At 38.7% G+C, this 16,339-nt stretch overlaps 1 protein-coding gene across 11 annotated transcripts in view; it reads left to right on the top strand.

Annotated features, from left to right (window-relative positions):
- Positions 1 to 16,339, top strand: part of MAST4 (microtubule associated serine/threonine kinase family member 4) — a 574,884-nt gene that overhangs the window by 526,546 nt on the left and 31,999 nt on the right. For all 11 annotated transcript variants that reach the window (XM_046672111.1, XM_046672109.1, XM_046672105.1 and 8 more), the window contains 6 exons: positions 1,697 to 1,782; positions 8,334 to 8,542; positions 9,941 to 10,079; positions 11,490 to 11,622; positions 12,508 to 12,673; positions 14,527 to 14,628. In XM_046672111.1, coding sequence (XP_046528067.1) covers positions 1,697 to 1,782; positions 8,334 to 8,542; positions 9,941 to 10,079; positions 11,490 to 11,622; positions 12,508 to 12,673; positions 14,527 to 14,628 — 835 coding nt within the window. The remainder of the gene's footprint in view (positions 1 to 1,696; positions 1,783 to 8,333; positions 8,543 to 9,940; positions 10,080 to 11,489; positions 11,623 to 12,507; positions 12,674 to 14,526; positions 14,629 to 16,339) is intronic.

Genomic DNA, 16,339 nt, shown 5'->3' with positions numbered 1-16,339 from the left:
AGATTGGCAACAGTTGTTAGCTCAGGTGCTGATCTTTAAAGAAAAAAATTGGTAACAGTTGTTAGCTCAGGTGCCAATCTTTAACAAAAAAAGATTAAACCAGATAGTCTGTGAAAAATGGTGAGGACAGCACCACATAGTGAATGCTAAATAAACGATAACTGTTTTTGTTAATTCCATTATCAAAAACTGGTGTGATTTTGAATGTGTTGAGACTGAAGTTCCTTTGAGACATTCAAGAGCCGTCAAACTGGCATGTATATAAGGCATGGTATCTTCTGGCGTTCAGAGGGGGAGTTTTGGGTGGAGGTCTAAAGGACTTGGGAGTCATCCATGGGTATAAATGAGGACACTCGGGTCAGGAAGAGTAAGAGGGCAGGGCCTTTCCGCCCAAGCTGTGGAAGAGCAGTGGGAGCGGCTGAACAAGTAAATGGGCCCAGTCTTGAATTACTACGTCTTCTGATATGGAACATTGGCAGGTAATGACTACATCCAGGTCCTGTGGCCAATGGCCAAAGGGAAATAGAGGCAAGAGATAGTTGGTTAGAGCTGAGCGAGTCCAGTAGCCCAGAGGCCAAGGTGTTTGGTGAATTATCTGTGTAGACACTGAAGTCACCTAGGATGGTGAGAGATACATGCAGAAAGGAAAGTGGGAAGCTGGGTACCCAAATCTTCCAAAGATGAATTGATGACAAGGTCAGTGATGACAGCACTGAATAGGAGAGGATGGCACATACCTCTGGGTCATAGGGTTTCTTCCAAAATTATAGGAAGGGAATTCTGAGCTCTGCTGAGGTAGCAAAGGGGCTGTTAATACCCACTCAGTGCTAAGATACATGGGATTCCAAAATTTTGTTTTTTGTTTTGTTTGTGAGGAAGATTGGCCCTGAGCTAACATCTGTGCCAATTTTCCTCTATTTTATGTGGGATGCCGCCTCAGCATGGCTTGACAAGCAGTGCTAGGTCCATGCCTGGGATCCGAACCCGTGAACCCCAGGCTGCTGAAGTGGAGCACATGAACTTAACTGCTATGTCACTGGGCTGGCCACCAGAGAATTTGCTTTTAAAAAATCATTTTATTTATTCTTGTCCTTTGAGCTAAACGTTTTAAAGAGCTATCATTTTGGAAATTGATATATAAACTATGGTAAGATTTATGTTATGGAAGTACTGAAGAGCAGGCCTTCGGTGGGTGTCTCATTCATTGCAGACTGCCTTTTCCAAACAAGAAAGATGGCCGCAGGATGAAATAGACATGCTCTGCTGAGGGCCAGAGAAGCCCCATCATCCACCAGCCCACAAATAGCCACTTTAGCTCATTCTTTTCTGGCCAACTGAAACAAGAAGGAAGTCTGGCATTTTGGACTTAAATCTCGAAACTTTAAAAGACTAGATGAGGCTAACCTGAATAGTTTACAGAAGTAAATTAAAATTAGGAATTTTCAGAAGCTTGGTGCCTTTATCTCCTGGGAGTGGGGGCTCACTTACATGCAAATGAGATACTGTCGTGAGTAGTTGATCAGCCCTGCTCTGGAAAACTGGTCTTGACAGCTGTCCCCTGGGTTCTGTTGGCTAGAATACTGCCCTTTGCCATATTAAACAGCACAGCATGTAGTTCAAGTATTATTTATTTTGCCGTTAAAATCATTTTCTTAGATTCTCAACTATTTTTTAACTTTCGTGTTTTGTTTCCAAGAGCTCTAATACTTCCCTGAAACTTCGACGGAAACCTCGCGAAAGTGATTTTGAAACGATTAAATTGATTAGTAATGGAGCCTATGGGTGAGTCATTCAAGAAAATTCTCTGCTGTATTTTAACATACCTGAGTGACAACCTTCTTCACATTTATCTTATGCCAAATAGATGTTGTTAGGGACTTGAGTTTTCAGATGACTGCGCCTTCGTTGATGAGTTTAATGTGCAGCCAAAATCATTTTTCATTGGATGCTCCGTCAGAAAACATATCAAGTGACCTGGGGGGGATTTTAGAGGGTTGGAGAGGAAAACTTTATAAAGTAAAGGAAAACTCATAAAGTAAGGTAAAAATTTATAAAGTAAAGGAAAATTTTTATATATGCCTGTTTCTACCACCTTTATTCTGCCCTGTTGGGTCCATAAGTTGATATGAGAGAGATATATATGACATTCATTTATATATATATATGTGTGGATGCATATGCATAGATACATACACACACATCTGGATATATATAATATATACTCTGAATATATACAAATTTATATGTAGTGTTACTACTTGAGAATTAGCCTGTCTAATTCCCCTCTGACCAACAGTCAGCCTTTGAGAGAAGTACTTAAATAAGAGGCTGGTTGAAAATTTAGAGCAATACATTTCTTTTATCCTTCATATTACAGCAGAATTTTTTTTCAATTGAACTTTGTACTATAATCTGATCACATGAGTGGCACTACTTCTTTGATCCATTTTTATAGACATGATTTCCTTCTCAGGCCATAGGGTCAATAGTGACAAGATCCTTCTGAGTTACTAATAAATAGTTTGGAAGGGTAATTAATACACAAACTATGTCCTGATCCATTTTAGACAGACTATGAACTCTAGTTTAATTAAATATTAATCCCAATTCATCTGTATATGGAGAGCGATAAACAATCCCATAGACGTTTGTTGCCATTTATCACGCATGTGAGCAGATGAGATAAAAGAGATTTTTGTTGTGCCATAAGGGATATTTCTCCTTACGATTTTTTTTTGCCTCTAATATTTTCCACACCATTGACATAGTGAAGAATTTAAATATTTGTGAGTCCTTTCTGTGTTTCACTGATTTGTTTTCAGCATCCTATCAAATGGCATATTTCCTGCTGTGGCTTATAGTGCTTTCTGATGTTTTACTTTTACAAGACTTTATTCAAGGACCTCACTGAAACTTCTCTACCTAAGGAATTGTTTTAGCATGTAACTGTTTGTAGGTTTTATATGTTTATTATTTATTTTCAGTTCTTTTTAGTTTTGGAGATCATCGGAGGAGCTCTTCCTTCATTAGGGAGAAGACCGAATGTTGCTTTAATAGATCTGTGGGTTTGAGCACTGCCTGATTTTATTGGTGGTGGAATTCTGGAATAAGATTATCTGTGAAGCACCACTCTTATAAAACTTGGACATATATCTTAGCAGTATTTGGAGTTCTAATTGGTTGAGTAAACTCATTTGTAGTGCAATTAAACCACTGTCTAGTAGATGAGGTGTATCACACTTTGGGGAACGGTTGGGAATATACAAGAAGTTAAACAAGCTGTGAATCAGTAAACACCCAGGACGCAGGCCAAGTCATTAATGGGCTCATGAGCTGCCTGCGGGAGCTTCTGCCTATCAGCCAAAACTATTTTTTCTCTTTTGCTCTTCTCAGATTTAGTCTCTTGTTACATTTCTGACAGATTTCCTCTACATATTAATTATTTTTTACTTAAAATCTGAATGGAGCTACACCCATTGGCCCACCCAGTTAAGATGCTGATTACAGGCTTATGTCAACTGGCTGAACAAGTGGCTCCCTCTATGGGTAGATGAGCTGGGGCTGCTAGAGGCTTTTGTAGGCATCTGTGTGACAGCGTCTACTGCTCATGTCAGTAACTCCGAGTGACACTGATTCTGTGACGATGCTGGGAACGAACCCTCTCATTAGGAAGAGTGTCTCCCGGTTGTGCTAAAACACGTCATGGTTTTCTCAACATCATGCTTAGTGATAATTCACGTTATAAAGCCAATTTGCTCATTTGATAAGCATCTGATTTCCTTCTCTGTTTAACACATTTTGGATCCCTGACTGGAGGCTCCACATCCCTTCAGGCCCACTTAGCACTCTGTGGAAAGCTAGCACTTCCTGTGTGCCAGGCACTGTGCTAGTGTCTCCGTCTACGTTCTCTTCTCACAAGAGCCCCATGTGGTAGTTGATATCTTTCCACTTAGATGTGGGGAAAGACAGACTCAGAGCGTGGTCACAGACACTGATTCCCAGCAGAGCCCCCTTCTCCCTCTAGGTAGCCTTCTGTTTTATAACATGTTTTAAAAGATGTCTTTTAGCCATCTTAATTGGGGTATAGAGGTCCTTCTTCAGTTGAGCACTAACATCCGGATTTTTAAATTACAACTTCAAGTGTTTTTAAAGGGAAAGAATAAAATTGACTTAAAATTCTAAAAAGTAAAAAACTAAATTCGAAAGGCACAGCGTTTCTCCCCCACGTTGCTTTTGTCTCTAACCTTGATGCACGTTGCTCTCTTTCGCTGTACCCTCAGAGGACAGGGTCACTTACCTGACAGACCATGTGTGCCAGTTGATGCAGGCCCCTCCGGCACCCTCTCTCGTGTGGCCTTCCTCTCGGCTTTCCTGGTGCAGCCGCACTCTCGTTCCCACATGCAGATTTGCTTGCACAGATTCATGTCCTGGGCCCTCAGATTCATGCATAATTTTATACGCATTTGCTGTTCACACTCCCGATAGGACTGATTCGCTCTGCTCTAGATCCTGTCAGCTTCTGGCCCCATTCCTCCCTGCCCCCCACCCCTCACTTCTGCATGTCTGTACTATCGCGTGGCTCAGAGAGAACAGAGCCCCTGGTTGCCCGCTCCCTGAATCACCTCCCGCCCTTGGGTTTTCCTATGTCACAGGGAGGTCACTGTAGAAAAAGATAGACAGAAGCAGCCTTTTCAAAGAAAACAAGCCTTGGGACTGGAAAGGAGAGACATGTGGGGCTGAATCAGTTCAGTCCAGTTTTATAACTTGGGAGGTTTACAGCTCTGCTTAACAGTGTTAGATGTCTGTCTGTTGGCTGCTGTTTGTCTCTCTCTTTTTCAATCTCTCTCTCTCTCTGGTGACTTAAGTAGATTTGGAACATTGACTTACAGGAAAGGAGGAGAGGTGCATGTGAGAGACAACAATTATTACTAAATAAACAAATTTCAGCATTAAGAATAATATTCCCAAAGCAGTACAAAAATGTGAAAAATGAATAACATAAAGGAAACAAACAAACAAAAATCCAGCTACAGCCAATTCTAATTAAGAAGTCTAGTTGACTTTTACATCTTGATCAAGATAAGTGTATCCCGAGGCAGTGATATCTCAATCTACCTGTGGGATTAATTCCAATTGGTTTAGGTAAATTTTTCTAAAGATTAACTGATTATTAATAAGTATATCATGGCAGGGGAAAGCAGAATGTCCACTCAACTTTTATGAACTAAAAATCTGAGAATAAAGGTTGAAGCCTTTTTTTACACAGTGCACCAAGTAATCTGGTCTGGGTCCTGGTCAAATTGGGCCTGAGGCATCTTTCTCTTTTGTTCTTTCATAAAATTGTGTATAAATCTGTTCTCCTTCCTCCACTTCCTGTTGTTCTCAGACAGAATGCTGAGCAGTTATTTACGTAAGAAATGGTGACGCTTGATTGAAAATCAAAATAGCAACCTTCTGATAGTAAAAGTAAAGTTCATAATATCGTCTGTCTGAGGGTCCTCAGCACTAAACTCACTCAATATTCAATATTGAAAAAGGTGGAAAGTAAGCTGTATTCTGTTGACTGTCCAGAACAGGAGTGGGGCTGGCCCTGTGGCCAAGTGGTTAAGTTTGCATGCTCCACTTTGGCAGTCCAAAGTTCACCAGTTCGGATCCTGGGCACAGACCTACACACTGCTCATCAAGTCTTGCTGTGGCAGCATCCAGCACAGAAGAGCTAGAATGACGTACAACTAGGATATACAACTATGTACTCGGGCTTTGTGGAGGAAAAAAAGAGGAAGATTGGCAATGCATGTTAGCTCAGGGCCAATCTTCCTCACCAAAAAAAAAAAAACAACAGGCGAGTGATTATATAAAGACACTTATTTTCCTTTTAACATTTGAATTCTGAATTTCATTTTAAAAAAATAGATTCTCTATTTCAAAAATCCCTCTTCCTGATATTTGTTCATATTGTTTGTCTTGTATTTTCTGTGCTCCCTTCATGTCTGTCTGTCCTTCTGCCATCACCTGATTATGAGAAGCTCAGTTTTCTTTGGACCTTGATTTTATCCAATCAGCAATTGGAAAAAGAAAAATACTATTGTAAAAGCCTTTAATTTGATTTATAAAGAATGATTAGTTGGTTAATTAAAAAGTTGGTTAAAGTAGGAAATCATAAAAAAAGATATATACTTTAAATATTTTAATTTAACCTAAGTATACATAAATTTACTAGTCTTTTGATGTAAGGCCTTTTTAAGACCTCCAATATAAACCATACTTATAATACATTGTTTCTGTTTTCCCATTTTAGCTTCTTTAAAGTTGAAGAAGAACTTGAAGTAATCTGAATGTAGGAATTTAGATTTTTATTATTTTCTCAAGTCTTGGAAATCTCACCCATTCTAAAACAATGGGGATTGTATTTAGTAACTCACATTTATCAATACTTTCCAAAGCATTCCATTTAGTTTTCTTATAAACGATGCTTTCCCTTTTCATACTAATGTATCATCAGTTTAAACATTTGTTTAATTTAGTTACTCATGATATCAAGCCTAGCCAGGAAAACGATGTGGAAATAAACCCAGCTGATGAGAGGAGCCCAAGTGTCAGAGCTTCCTGAAGGAGGATGACTAGCCCGTGCAGACAGCCTTGGGCACCCAGCTGGCCAGCTCCCATGTCAGTTTGTTGTACAGTGGGAATAAGAGCACCAGATTATTCCTCGAGTTGGTTCTGTGGAGTGTGGTTAAGAGGGCTTTTTACTGTACAGTAAAGGAAGAACTAGAAGACCAGACAATTAAGGAGAGAGAAAAAACAGTAGAGCGAAAAACAATATAAGGTTTAAACAGAGACGAAAAAAAAAATGTGTGATTTTATGAGTGAAGGGAAAAGGTGGATACAATGAGAAGACAAAGAGAGATATCCATACATGAAGTATCCACCTTTTCTCTTCACTCATAAAATCACACATTTTTTTTTTTAAAGAAAAGTGAATTCCTGGTTGAACACTTAAGGGGAAGATGTGAGTATTGATTAAACTGAGATTGCATATCCTCAAGATTGATGGAAGTGGATCACCCTGATATATTGGTCCAGCAGGAATGTAGGGTGTTCTAGTCCCCCTTGCATTCGTTTTTCAGGAACCATGAAAATAACTAGTGGAAAATGCATCTCAAATCAGATACCCCTTGTTTTAGGAGGCAGACCATTGGATAAACTTTCCTGTGATTGCTTGCTTTTTAGGTAAATTATTACTTATTTGATCATTGTGTTTGTTGTAGGACAGTCTCATGTAACCTATTACATACGTCTAATGATTGATGGCTTTTTTTTGTAAGTTATTACTTATTTGAGTTTTGCCTAGCCTGAGAGTTCAGTTCTGTTCTCCCACAATGACGACAAGTTAGGAGTAACTTAGGAGAAAAGGAGCCCATCCAAGACATTGTCCTTGTTGCTTATCATTTCCAGATGGGGTTTTAAGACTCCTCCTCCTAATTACTTCTTTCCTCCACGTCATTCAAAGCTTCAGGGAGTCCCTTGTCTTTACCCAGCCAGAACTGGTTCTGTAGAGTATTTGGGTGAGGTTTTTGGCAAAGATTAAGTGCATCCTGCTCATTTCCCAAGAAAGTTGCCTGACACCTTGGCCATGGGTCAGATGGAGCAGAAATGCAGCGTATTGTTGGCCCACTTTTAAGTTGGGAAATGCATTTCCGGTTGAAAGAGCCATAGGTGTAACTCATGCCAAGGTCTGTAGGGAGGAAACATGCCACTCTTTGTTGCAGGACAGCCTCATATGACCTATTACACGCTTCTCATTTATCTGGAAATTTCATGGGAAGTACGTTACTCTCCAGTTGGAAGCCAACTGCTCTAAGGGGCTACGGTCCTTTATGCAGATCCCAAGGGTATCATATAGAAAATTATTGCTTTAGTCAGTTGAGAAAAAATACCTAACGTATCTAGCTCATGATGTGTGTGTACTTTGTTTATTCTTTGCTGTTCTGACTTATATATTGGATTTTGTTTTTATTTGTGGAAAAATGGAAAACATCAGCTAGCTTGGAAAATAGCTCACTCTGGAGACTGTCCATTTCCTTCCTTCAGCAGTGAAGATGAATTTGATGCCTTATGTATGGTCTGTGACCTTTACTGAAAGAATTTTTAAAAGAAAATCAATCTAGCTGAAGACTTTGGCCTGGAATGGGATGTGTGTAGCTGCCAGCATAGCGTGTGTGAGCTGAATTCCGGCTGTCTTGTGAAGTTAAAAAAGTTGATGATCGCATGGTTTACTGTACCCGGAAGCATCCTCTCTTCCTGTGAACCCCAACTCTTGTGCTCCTTTTCAGGGCAGTCTACTTTGTTCGGCATAAGGAATCCCGACAGAGGTTTGCCATGAAGAAGATTAATAAACAGAACCTCATCCTCCGAAACCAGATCCAGCAGGCCTTTGTGGAACGGGATATCCTGACTTTTGCAGAAAACCCTTTTGTCGTCAGCATGTATTGCTCCTTTGAAACAAGGCGCCACCTGTGCATGGTCATGGAATATGTGGAAGGTAAATCATCTCTGACACACAGAACATGACCGCCGCTCCCAGAAACCCTCACTCGTTTGTGTGACTGAAGCCTCTGTATTTGGTTGTATCCACTGAGGAACTGAGGCCAAGCGATGAGATGTCTGTATTCCCAGTCATTATCTTCTGATAATTGCTTGTAAAATGCCTGCTCTGCTATAGCAAAGGGAAGATTAGTGCTATTTGGTAAAAGGTTGTTTTCCTGTGTTAGTAACTTCTACTCCCACCTTCCTCCTCTCAATTGGCCATTAGAGTTAGAATATGGATGATGGGATTTTCCCTACTTATTTTTATCACATATCATAAAAACATTCATTATAATTGAACTTCTTAAAGGGTGAATTAAAAATACATCCTTTTGGTCTATGGTATGAAATAAAAAAAGCTTTAGGAGAAAGAAGATACATTGTGGAAAATCTTTTTCTTTTTGGAAGTTTATGATCTACCTTTTAAGTGCTCCAAGTAATCTTATTTTCATCCATTCTGAGTATTTGAGTGGCCATGACTTGTTGATATAAACAAAGTTAAAAAAATAAATAGACCGTAAATAAATAAATAGATCACCAAGGGCCAAAACAATATTCAAAGCAGCTAATTTAAGCTCTTGTAACTGTTTGAACACAATCCCAAAACTATAAAACGTGAAGAAATGTTTAAATATCGTTTAGTTTGCCCTTTTCATTTTGCAGATGAGTGAACTGAAATTCTGGAGAGAATTACTAGTTATTTAGTGGTAGTTAGAAGACAAAAACAAAGCTTGCTTGATTTCCTCCCATTGTTCTTTTCACCACACCAATACTTTGCCGTATGAACCTTTGTTGTAGTTAATTTAACATCAATAACTAAGATTTTTCACATGTTTAATATGTGTTAGCAATATCCTAAATTCTTTACGTAGATTACCTCATTTAATCCTCACAATAATCCTGAAAGAGATGACACTGTTACCATCGATGTTACAGATGAAAGAACCAAGACTAGTTTGCCTAAGATCTCCCCGCCTGTGAGAGTCAGAGCTAGGATTTGATTTGAGCTCAGGCAGCCTGATTCTGGAATCCATGTTTTATTCTGGTATATTTTAAATTGTCACCATGTTTCTAAAATTATGCCAGCAGTTCTTCAAATTTCAGTTCTACTTCAGAGCCAAATCTTCTCTCTTGTGAGTACTGCTTCTTAAATAAAAATATATATTTTCTCAACATCACATCTTAATTAGAAACATGATTACTTAACACACAGTCTCCACTTATGAACATGATATACTGTGTCTGAGGGTAGAGGCCATTCCACTTTGAAATTCAATTCTGCGATCTAAACTGATGGTCTCCTTCAATCCTAGCTGATGCTGTACCTGCTGCATCTTTTTCTTGTGTTTTATAGGGGGCGACTGTGCTACCTTAATGAAGAACATGGGTCCTCTCCCTGTCGATATGGCCAGGATGTACTTTGCTGAGACAGTCCTGGCCTTGGAATATCTCCATAATTATGGAATTGTACACAGGGACTTGAAACCAGACAAGTATGTACACTGATGAAATACAGGTCTTTTTTACACACAATACAAAAAGTTTTCCTAGGTCTATAAAAATGTTTTCTTTTAATGCTGCTTTGCACTTTTTAAAATTCTCCCGTAATATTCTCAAATGAATTATTTTAACAGTATGTATGGGAATTTTTATATAATCCTTTAAAGGCTATGATGCTGATAATAGTAGCTTATAAGAAACAAGAAAAAGATGATTATAAAGCCAGGGTTAGTTAATAACCTAAAATAAAATAAAAATAACCTAAAAATAAAACCTAAAAAAAAATAGATACTTCTTTTTATTATGTAAACTTTTGAATAGCTGCATAGAATGCTACTGGTTTTCTGAATAGTTTCTGCATTTGGTATCAAAGATAATCCTTCCTTACTCCAAGAGGATATACTTGATATTATGTTCTTTTTACTCACAGTTTGATTTTTAATTTAATTTTTAATCTATCTGAAATTCATTTTAGTGGTGTCTGATCTGACATACAGATAGATGCTTTTTTCCCTAAATGACTAGCTGTTCATCTTGACACTGTTTATTAAACATTTCATGCTTTGTCTACTAATTTGAGACACCTCTAAGAGCATTACATGTTAATATGTAAAGATTTTAAGTGTACTGAAAATTTCATGATAAAATTAACTCATGCTCATTCCAGAAAATTTGGAAAATGCAGAAAAACTTAAAAATTTCATTCACAACATTACCAAACAAGGACAGCTAATAGAATTTTGGCATATTTACTTCCAGTAGCTTTTCTTTTTTTTCCCAACTCCTCTGTTCCTTTAATTTTTAATTAAAATTTTTCTTTCCCCTTAAAACGAAAATTTTTAAAAACATAAGTTCATAAAGCTGCCAAATGTGAATTCTTTGCATGTATAAGAAATGTAGGGTTTTTTGCTTAATGAGTAGAAGTTTCAATTTGAGCTGGAAGTTGAAATCTGAAACAATACTACATTTTTCTGTCCAAGTTCTTTATCTCATGTCTCATTTAAATCACAGATGAGTTGCTTATCTTAGTTCCTGATGTGTGACAAGGGAGGGATTATTGGTAGCCCTTTCTCTTCTAATTCCTTATTCTGCAAAGGAAAGATGTCAGAATTCCACACTTGAATTTTTCTAAGAGTTTTAAGTTGTAAATGATACTGTATGTAGCTGCTCCAACAAAGATTAAGTGGGCCTGGCCTCTGGCCATCCTTTGTGAATTACACTCAGCCGCCAGATGCAAGTAATTGACATCTTTGTGTGGCTTCATCTCTTCCCAGGCTGGACTTTGTAATAAGGTTGATACTATATACCAAATAGTCTTACAAATTGACGGGGGAGGGAGAAAGCTAAAAAGAAAAGAACCAGCTTCGAAGTGAGCGTTGTAATATATGTCCTTCGCTTTGTAGCTTGTTGGTCACCTCCATGGGGCACATAAAGCTGACAGATTTTGGATTATCCAAGGTGGGACTGATGAGCATGACTACCAATCTTTATGAGGGTCACATTGAAAAGGATGCTCGAGAGTTCCTGGACAAACAGGTAAGCTTACATGCTATTCAGGTCTGTAGAGAAATACAAAGTACACTATTGCCAGTGAAATTCGGAATCCACTTGTGCAGGCTGTCTTCACATTAGTACCAGGAGGGGTTTAGATGTCTATGTAAGCCTTGCATTTAATAAAGTGCAAATTCCTTCCATTTTTCTCCCTGGGCCTCTTTGAACTGTCCGCTCCTCCTCATTCCTCCCCCAACATTATGGTCTATTAGCAAGACGAACGATCTAATTGCACACAAGATGAGAGTCTGAGAGAGACAAATGGAAAACTGTTTTTGTAAGAAATTCAGGAGTCTCAGTAGAGTACTCATGAAACTCTTGATGCATCGTACAATCACGGCTGCTAAAATCCGAGCCATGGCCCATTTCCCTTTAAGCATGCCTCATTACCATGTGCCCACAATCTGTTCATTGTAAAGTTACTTAAGGTAAACACATCTCAACTGTCATGCTTTTATGGAGTTACCAGAGTGTGAATATATTTTGGTCATATAAATACTAAAACGATCTCTGACAGTGACAGGTAAAAAAATGCATTATTATTTTAAATTTAAGGATTACAGATGTCTTTAATATTGTCAAATAAGTAAAACTACCAAAAAGGGTCAAATCTTCAATCTGAAATTACACATTACACATAGTTTAGCATTAGAGCAGCATTTTAAATTTCCCTTCTTTGGTGTTTAAGTAATTTATTGCCTTTGGTATTAGAGTTACCAACTTATAATTGTTGTTCTTAAGTCCTTTGTCCGTGTGGTTCCATGTGGTTGAGCAGGTGTACTCTGGACAAAATAATTGGTGTTTAGCCATATTGCTCATTTTAATTCATGCCTAATATTCCTATTATTCTGATATTCCAATCATCTTTAGGTCTGCGGCACACCTGAATACATTGCACCAGAAGTGATTCTGAGGCAGGGATACGGGAAGCCGGTGGACTGGTGGGCCATGGGGATTATCCTCTATGAATTTCTGGTTGGATGCGTGCCATTCTTTGGGGACACTCCAGAAGAGCTATTTGGACAAGTCATCAGTGGTAAATATCATCAGGAGTTATCTTTAAGCCACTGTTGGGAAGCAGCTATTTAGTGTAATTCTGTGGAGTATGGCAGTTTTTACTGCTAAAATGTTAACCTTTATCAAACAGTTTAGCCAACAAATTAAAAGAACTCACTCATCATAGCACATAACTGACTTTCACAATCTCAAGAGAGCAATTTGTGTTGAGAATTGATCTGACCGGAGTTTTGTTAACATGGAATTTGGAAATGCGCTAGCAATGTAACCAACTTTTATGGTTTGCTTTTTCTGTAAAAGAAATTGGTGTGGGATTTGTAAATGATTTCACTGCTATCCAGTCTTCCTTTCCATAATAGGAAAGTTGCATCAGGGAAGAAAAGGTTAATGTGAGTACCATTTGCATAAATGGGAAAAATGGCTAATGGCACAGTGAAGAAATTAACAAAAATGTAATAAACCCTAAAACAAATGTCTACCAAATAATAAATAATGAGAATGGGAAGGAAGCAAATTTAATCCACAGATTGTTAATGATTTCATTGGTAGTTGTTATGGTGTAATGTTATTTCTGTAACAGCTGTTCATCTTTCATTTAAAATTCAATAACCTTTAGATCTTAACCTACAAGCTGACCCTAACTATTGTTATGCAGCTTGTGGCAAAACTAAATGATAATTAAATAGGCTCTACCTGCTGTTTTTGTAAATTTCCCCGAAGCATAGATCAAAAAGGCCTGTCTTCCTCAAAGTTTGTCAGTTATCGCTGACATCTCCATCACCCACCTCCGGTGCGTTCTGGACTATGCTTACAGGGTCCAGCAGTGGAAATAGGGAGAAAATTCGTTTTGATATGAGGAGCCCTTGAATCACAGTATTATTTTCTATCATTGACTTTGCGAGCCAGGCATATTTGTAAACTTTAACAAAGTAGATTTGTGAGTTGCCTGCAGTGTATAACCCTTTTATACAATATCTGAGCTGTTTATGGATTTATAACTAGGCTGTTTTCTGATACACTAAGGCCTGAATGGCAAGAGGAATCAACTGTTTAATTAACACAAGCAGCAAATGCTGGCTTTGTTCTCGATGCCTTACGGCTCAGATGCATATTCATGTTTGATTTTCCAAATCAGATTTAAACTGCAGCAGAGGAAGCTAGAGGCAGGCACACACAGATATAACTCATGTTTTTATTGCATTTCCATACACACAAGCACGCACACCTATCTTCAGGCAAACTCCTTTAGAATGTAGAACATAGTCTAATATTTATGACAGATTTTAAATACTTCCATTACTCTGATTACTTTGGATTTTTTTTCTCCTTCAGTCTTAGCATTTTTGACCTTTCCTTTGTCTCTGGAAACAGTTACTTCTACTGTTTTTAAATTATTTTTTGCTTCTCGGAGCTGAAGAGCTCTGCGGCTGTGGCCGAATCCTCAGTTGAGAATTGTCGGAGAGGAAATGTTACTGTCAGATGATGCCTGGATGGGCAAGCGCCTGAAGTGCACGTGTTCAGAGTTTCCACTATGTTGAGTCTTCTTAATAACTAGAAGGAGCAATTTGTCGTGAGCCAATTCTGCGAAAGAAAAGTGAATGAAAAAGGCAAATGAAGGACACTGCTTGTTGAAGTATTCTCTCCCTGCCTTGTTAAAACCTGTGCTATTCATCCCTTGTAAAACAATGCCTCTCAAACTTGCCTGGGCCTAGGAATCAACTGAAGAGCTCCTTAAATGCTGATTCTGATTCACTGGGTCTGGGGTGGGGCCTGAAATGCTGCATTTCTAACAGCTCCCAGGTGAGTTCACGCTGTTGGGACCTGGACCAGCATTTGAGCAATAAAGTTGTAAACTACTTTTCTTCCTTCTAGATGAGATCAACTGGCCTGAGAAGGATGAGGCGCCCCCACCTGATGCCCAGGATCTGATTACCTTGCTTCTCAGGCAGAATCCCCTGGAGAGACTGGGAACAGGTTAGAGCACATATGTTTTAATTTTACTAGTATGCAAGAAATTGTATCTATGTGGGGCCTCAGAGGTTTCTGTTTGTGTTCTGTTCTTTGCATAGGAAACATCTGTTAGTCGCTGTAGAACATGACTACAACACATTAGAACAATCCTATTTTAGACTTTTTTTCTGATTCAGAGCAGTATGTACACTAGGAGGGTTGGTGGTGGTTTATTGTTGTTCTTGTTTTTTGCAAATCAGAAATTATTCTTAATTTGTTTCAATAAGTAAATTATTTCTGGAAGAAAACCTCAAGGGCAAATGTAACTCGTCTGTCCTGAAACGAACATAATTTAAATAATTTGAAACAGCATAGAGATGCGAAGCTTTTTTTGTTTGGGTTTTTAAAAAAATACATATATTCCCAGAAGCATTCGACCCAGTACGTCACTGTCTCGGGCTTTGAAGTGGCTTATCAGTACTTGAACTAATTAGTAGAAATGAGCGCCTGGGGTTGAAGCCTGCTGTGCCATCGCTGGGATCAGCACCAGGGCCTGGTGCCGAGATGGGGCGTTAAAAACCACTGACTTTCAAGATTAAGGAGACAGTAGATTTGTTTCTTGCTGATTATTTGTCCTGACCGTTCTGCTTCCAATTTTTTGTTTCTGCCCTTCTTTTTCTTTTTTCTCCTTATATTCTGAGTAGACAGGCATAGAGATTTCAATATAGGGTTCCAGCCTGCCCTCGTATGTGGTTTCATCTAAATGAGACTAAATATTAAATAGAAACACACACAACACGTACAAAGTATCCATAATTTTCATCAGTGAAAATTCTTGACTTGATGGTTGTTTACTCTGAACTGTTTCATTCTACCCTATTTTGATAGAAATATCAGAAAACACTGAAGAAATCATTCTCTCCCCTATTTTTCCCAAGACAAAAATCATTTGCAACAGCTCCAAATATATATATTGTTCTCCACAATATAAGAGTTGTTATATACACAATGTAAGCTGTGTTGCCCACAGCTTCCCCAGTTGGAGGGTTCTGTTCTTGCTTAAATGTGGGGTGCTGTGTTACTAGAGTTTATGATGATGCAGTGAAACCCATGGGCCAAATCTTTATTGTGTAAGCAAAGTTTTAGTGAGACACGGTAATGCCATTCATTCACGTATTGTCCATGGCTGCTTTCATGCTATGGTGCCAGATCTGAGTAGTCATGACAGACTCCAGGGCCCAGAAAGCCTAAAATACTCACTATTTGGCCTTTTACAGAAAAATCTTGCAGACTGTGTATTAGAGAATCCAAGAAGGTTTAAAATCAGGGCTCAATTGGGAAAACCTTTTTGAGTTGAGGCTGTTGCTGGAATACCATCTGCCTTTTTTTCCTCTTTCAGTGGATGAGTGGGCCTTTAACTAGGAAAGGCAATTTAAATGGACGTTAAGAACACAAACTCCAGAGTCAGATTGCCTGAGTTTAAATCTCAGCTGTGTGACCATGGACAGGTGGTTTCCCTTTCTGTGCCTCATTTCCTTGTCTGTGAAATGGAGCTTATAGTAGTGCCACATCACAGGATTATTGTGAGGGTGCAAGATCATCCACTCTGCCTCTTAGAACCAGTGGGGACAGTGCTGCTGGTTTTGTCGTTGTTATTTTTCTGCAAGTATAATCTCATGCTTTCCATTTTGGACATATAAGATACAGAAATGGTAGCGGTACCCCGCACCGCCCC

This window comes from Equus quagga, chromosome 9 (genome assembly GCF_021613505.1).
Source record: "Equus quagga isolate Etosha38 chromosome 9, UCLA_HA_Equagga_1.0, whole genome shotgun sequence".
NCBI classification, from domain to species: Eukaryota; Metazoa; Chordata; class Mammalia; order Perissodactyla; family Equidae; genus Equus; species Equus quagga.
Note: the sequence above shows the minus strand (reverse complement) of the source record. Positions and strands in the feature narration are given on the sequence as shown.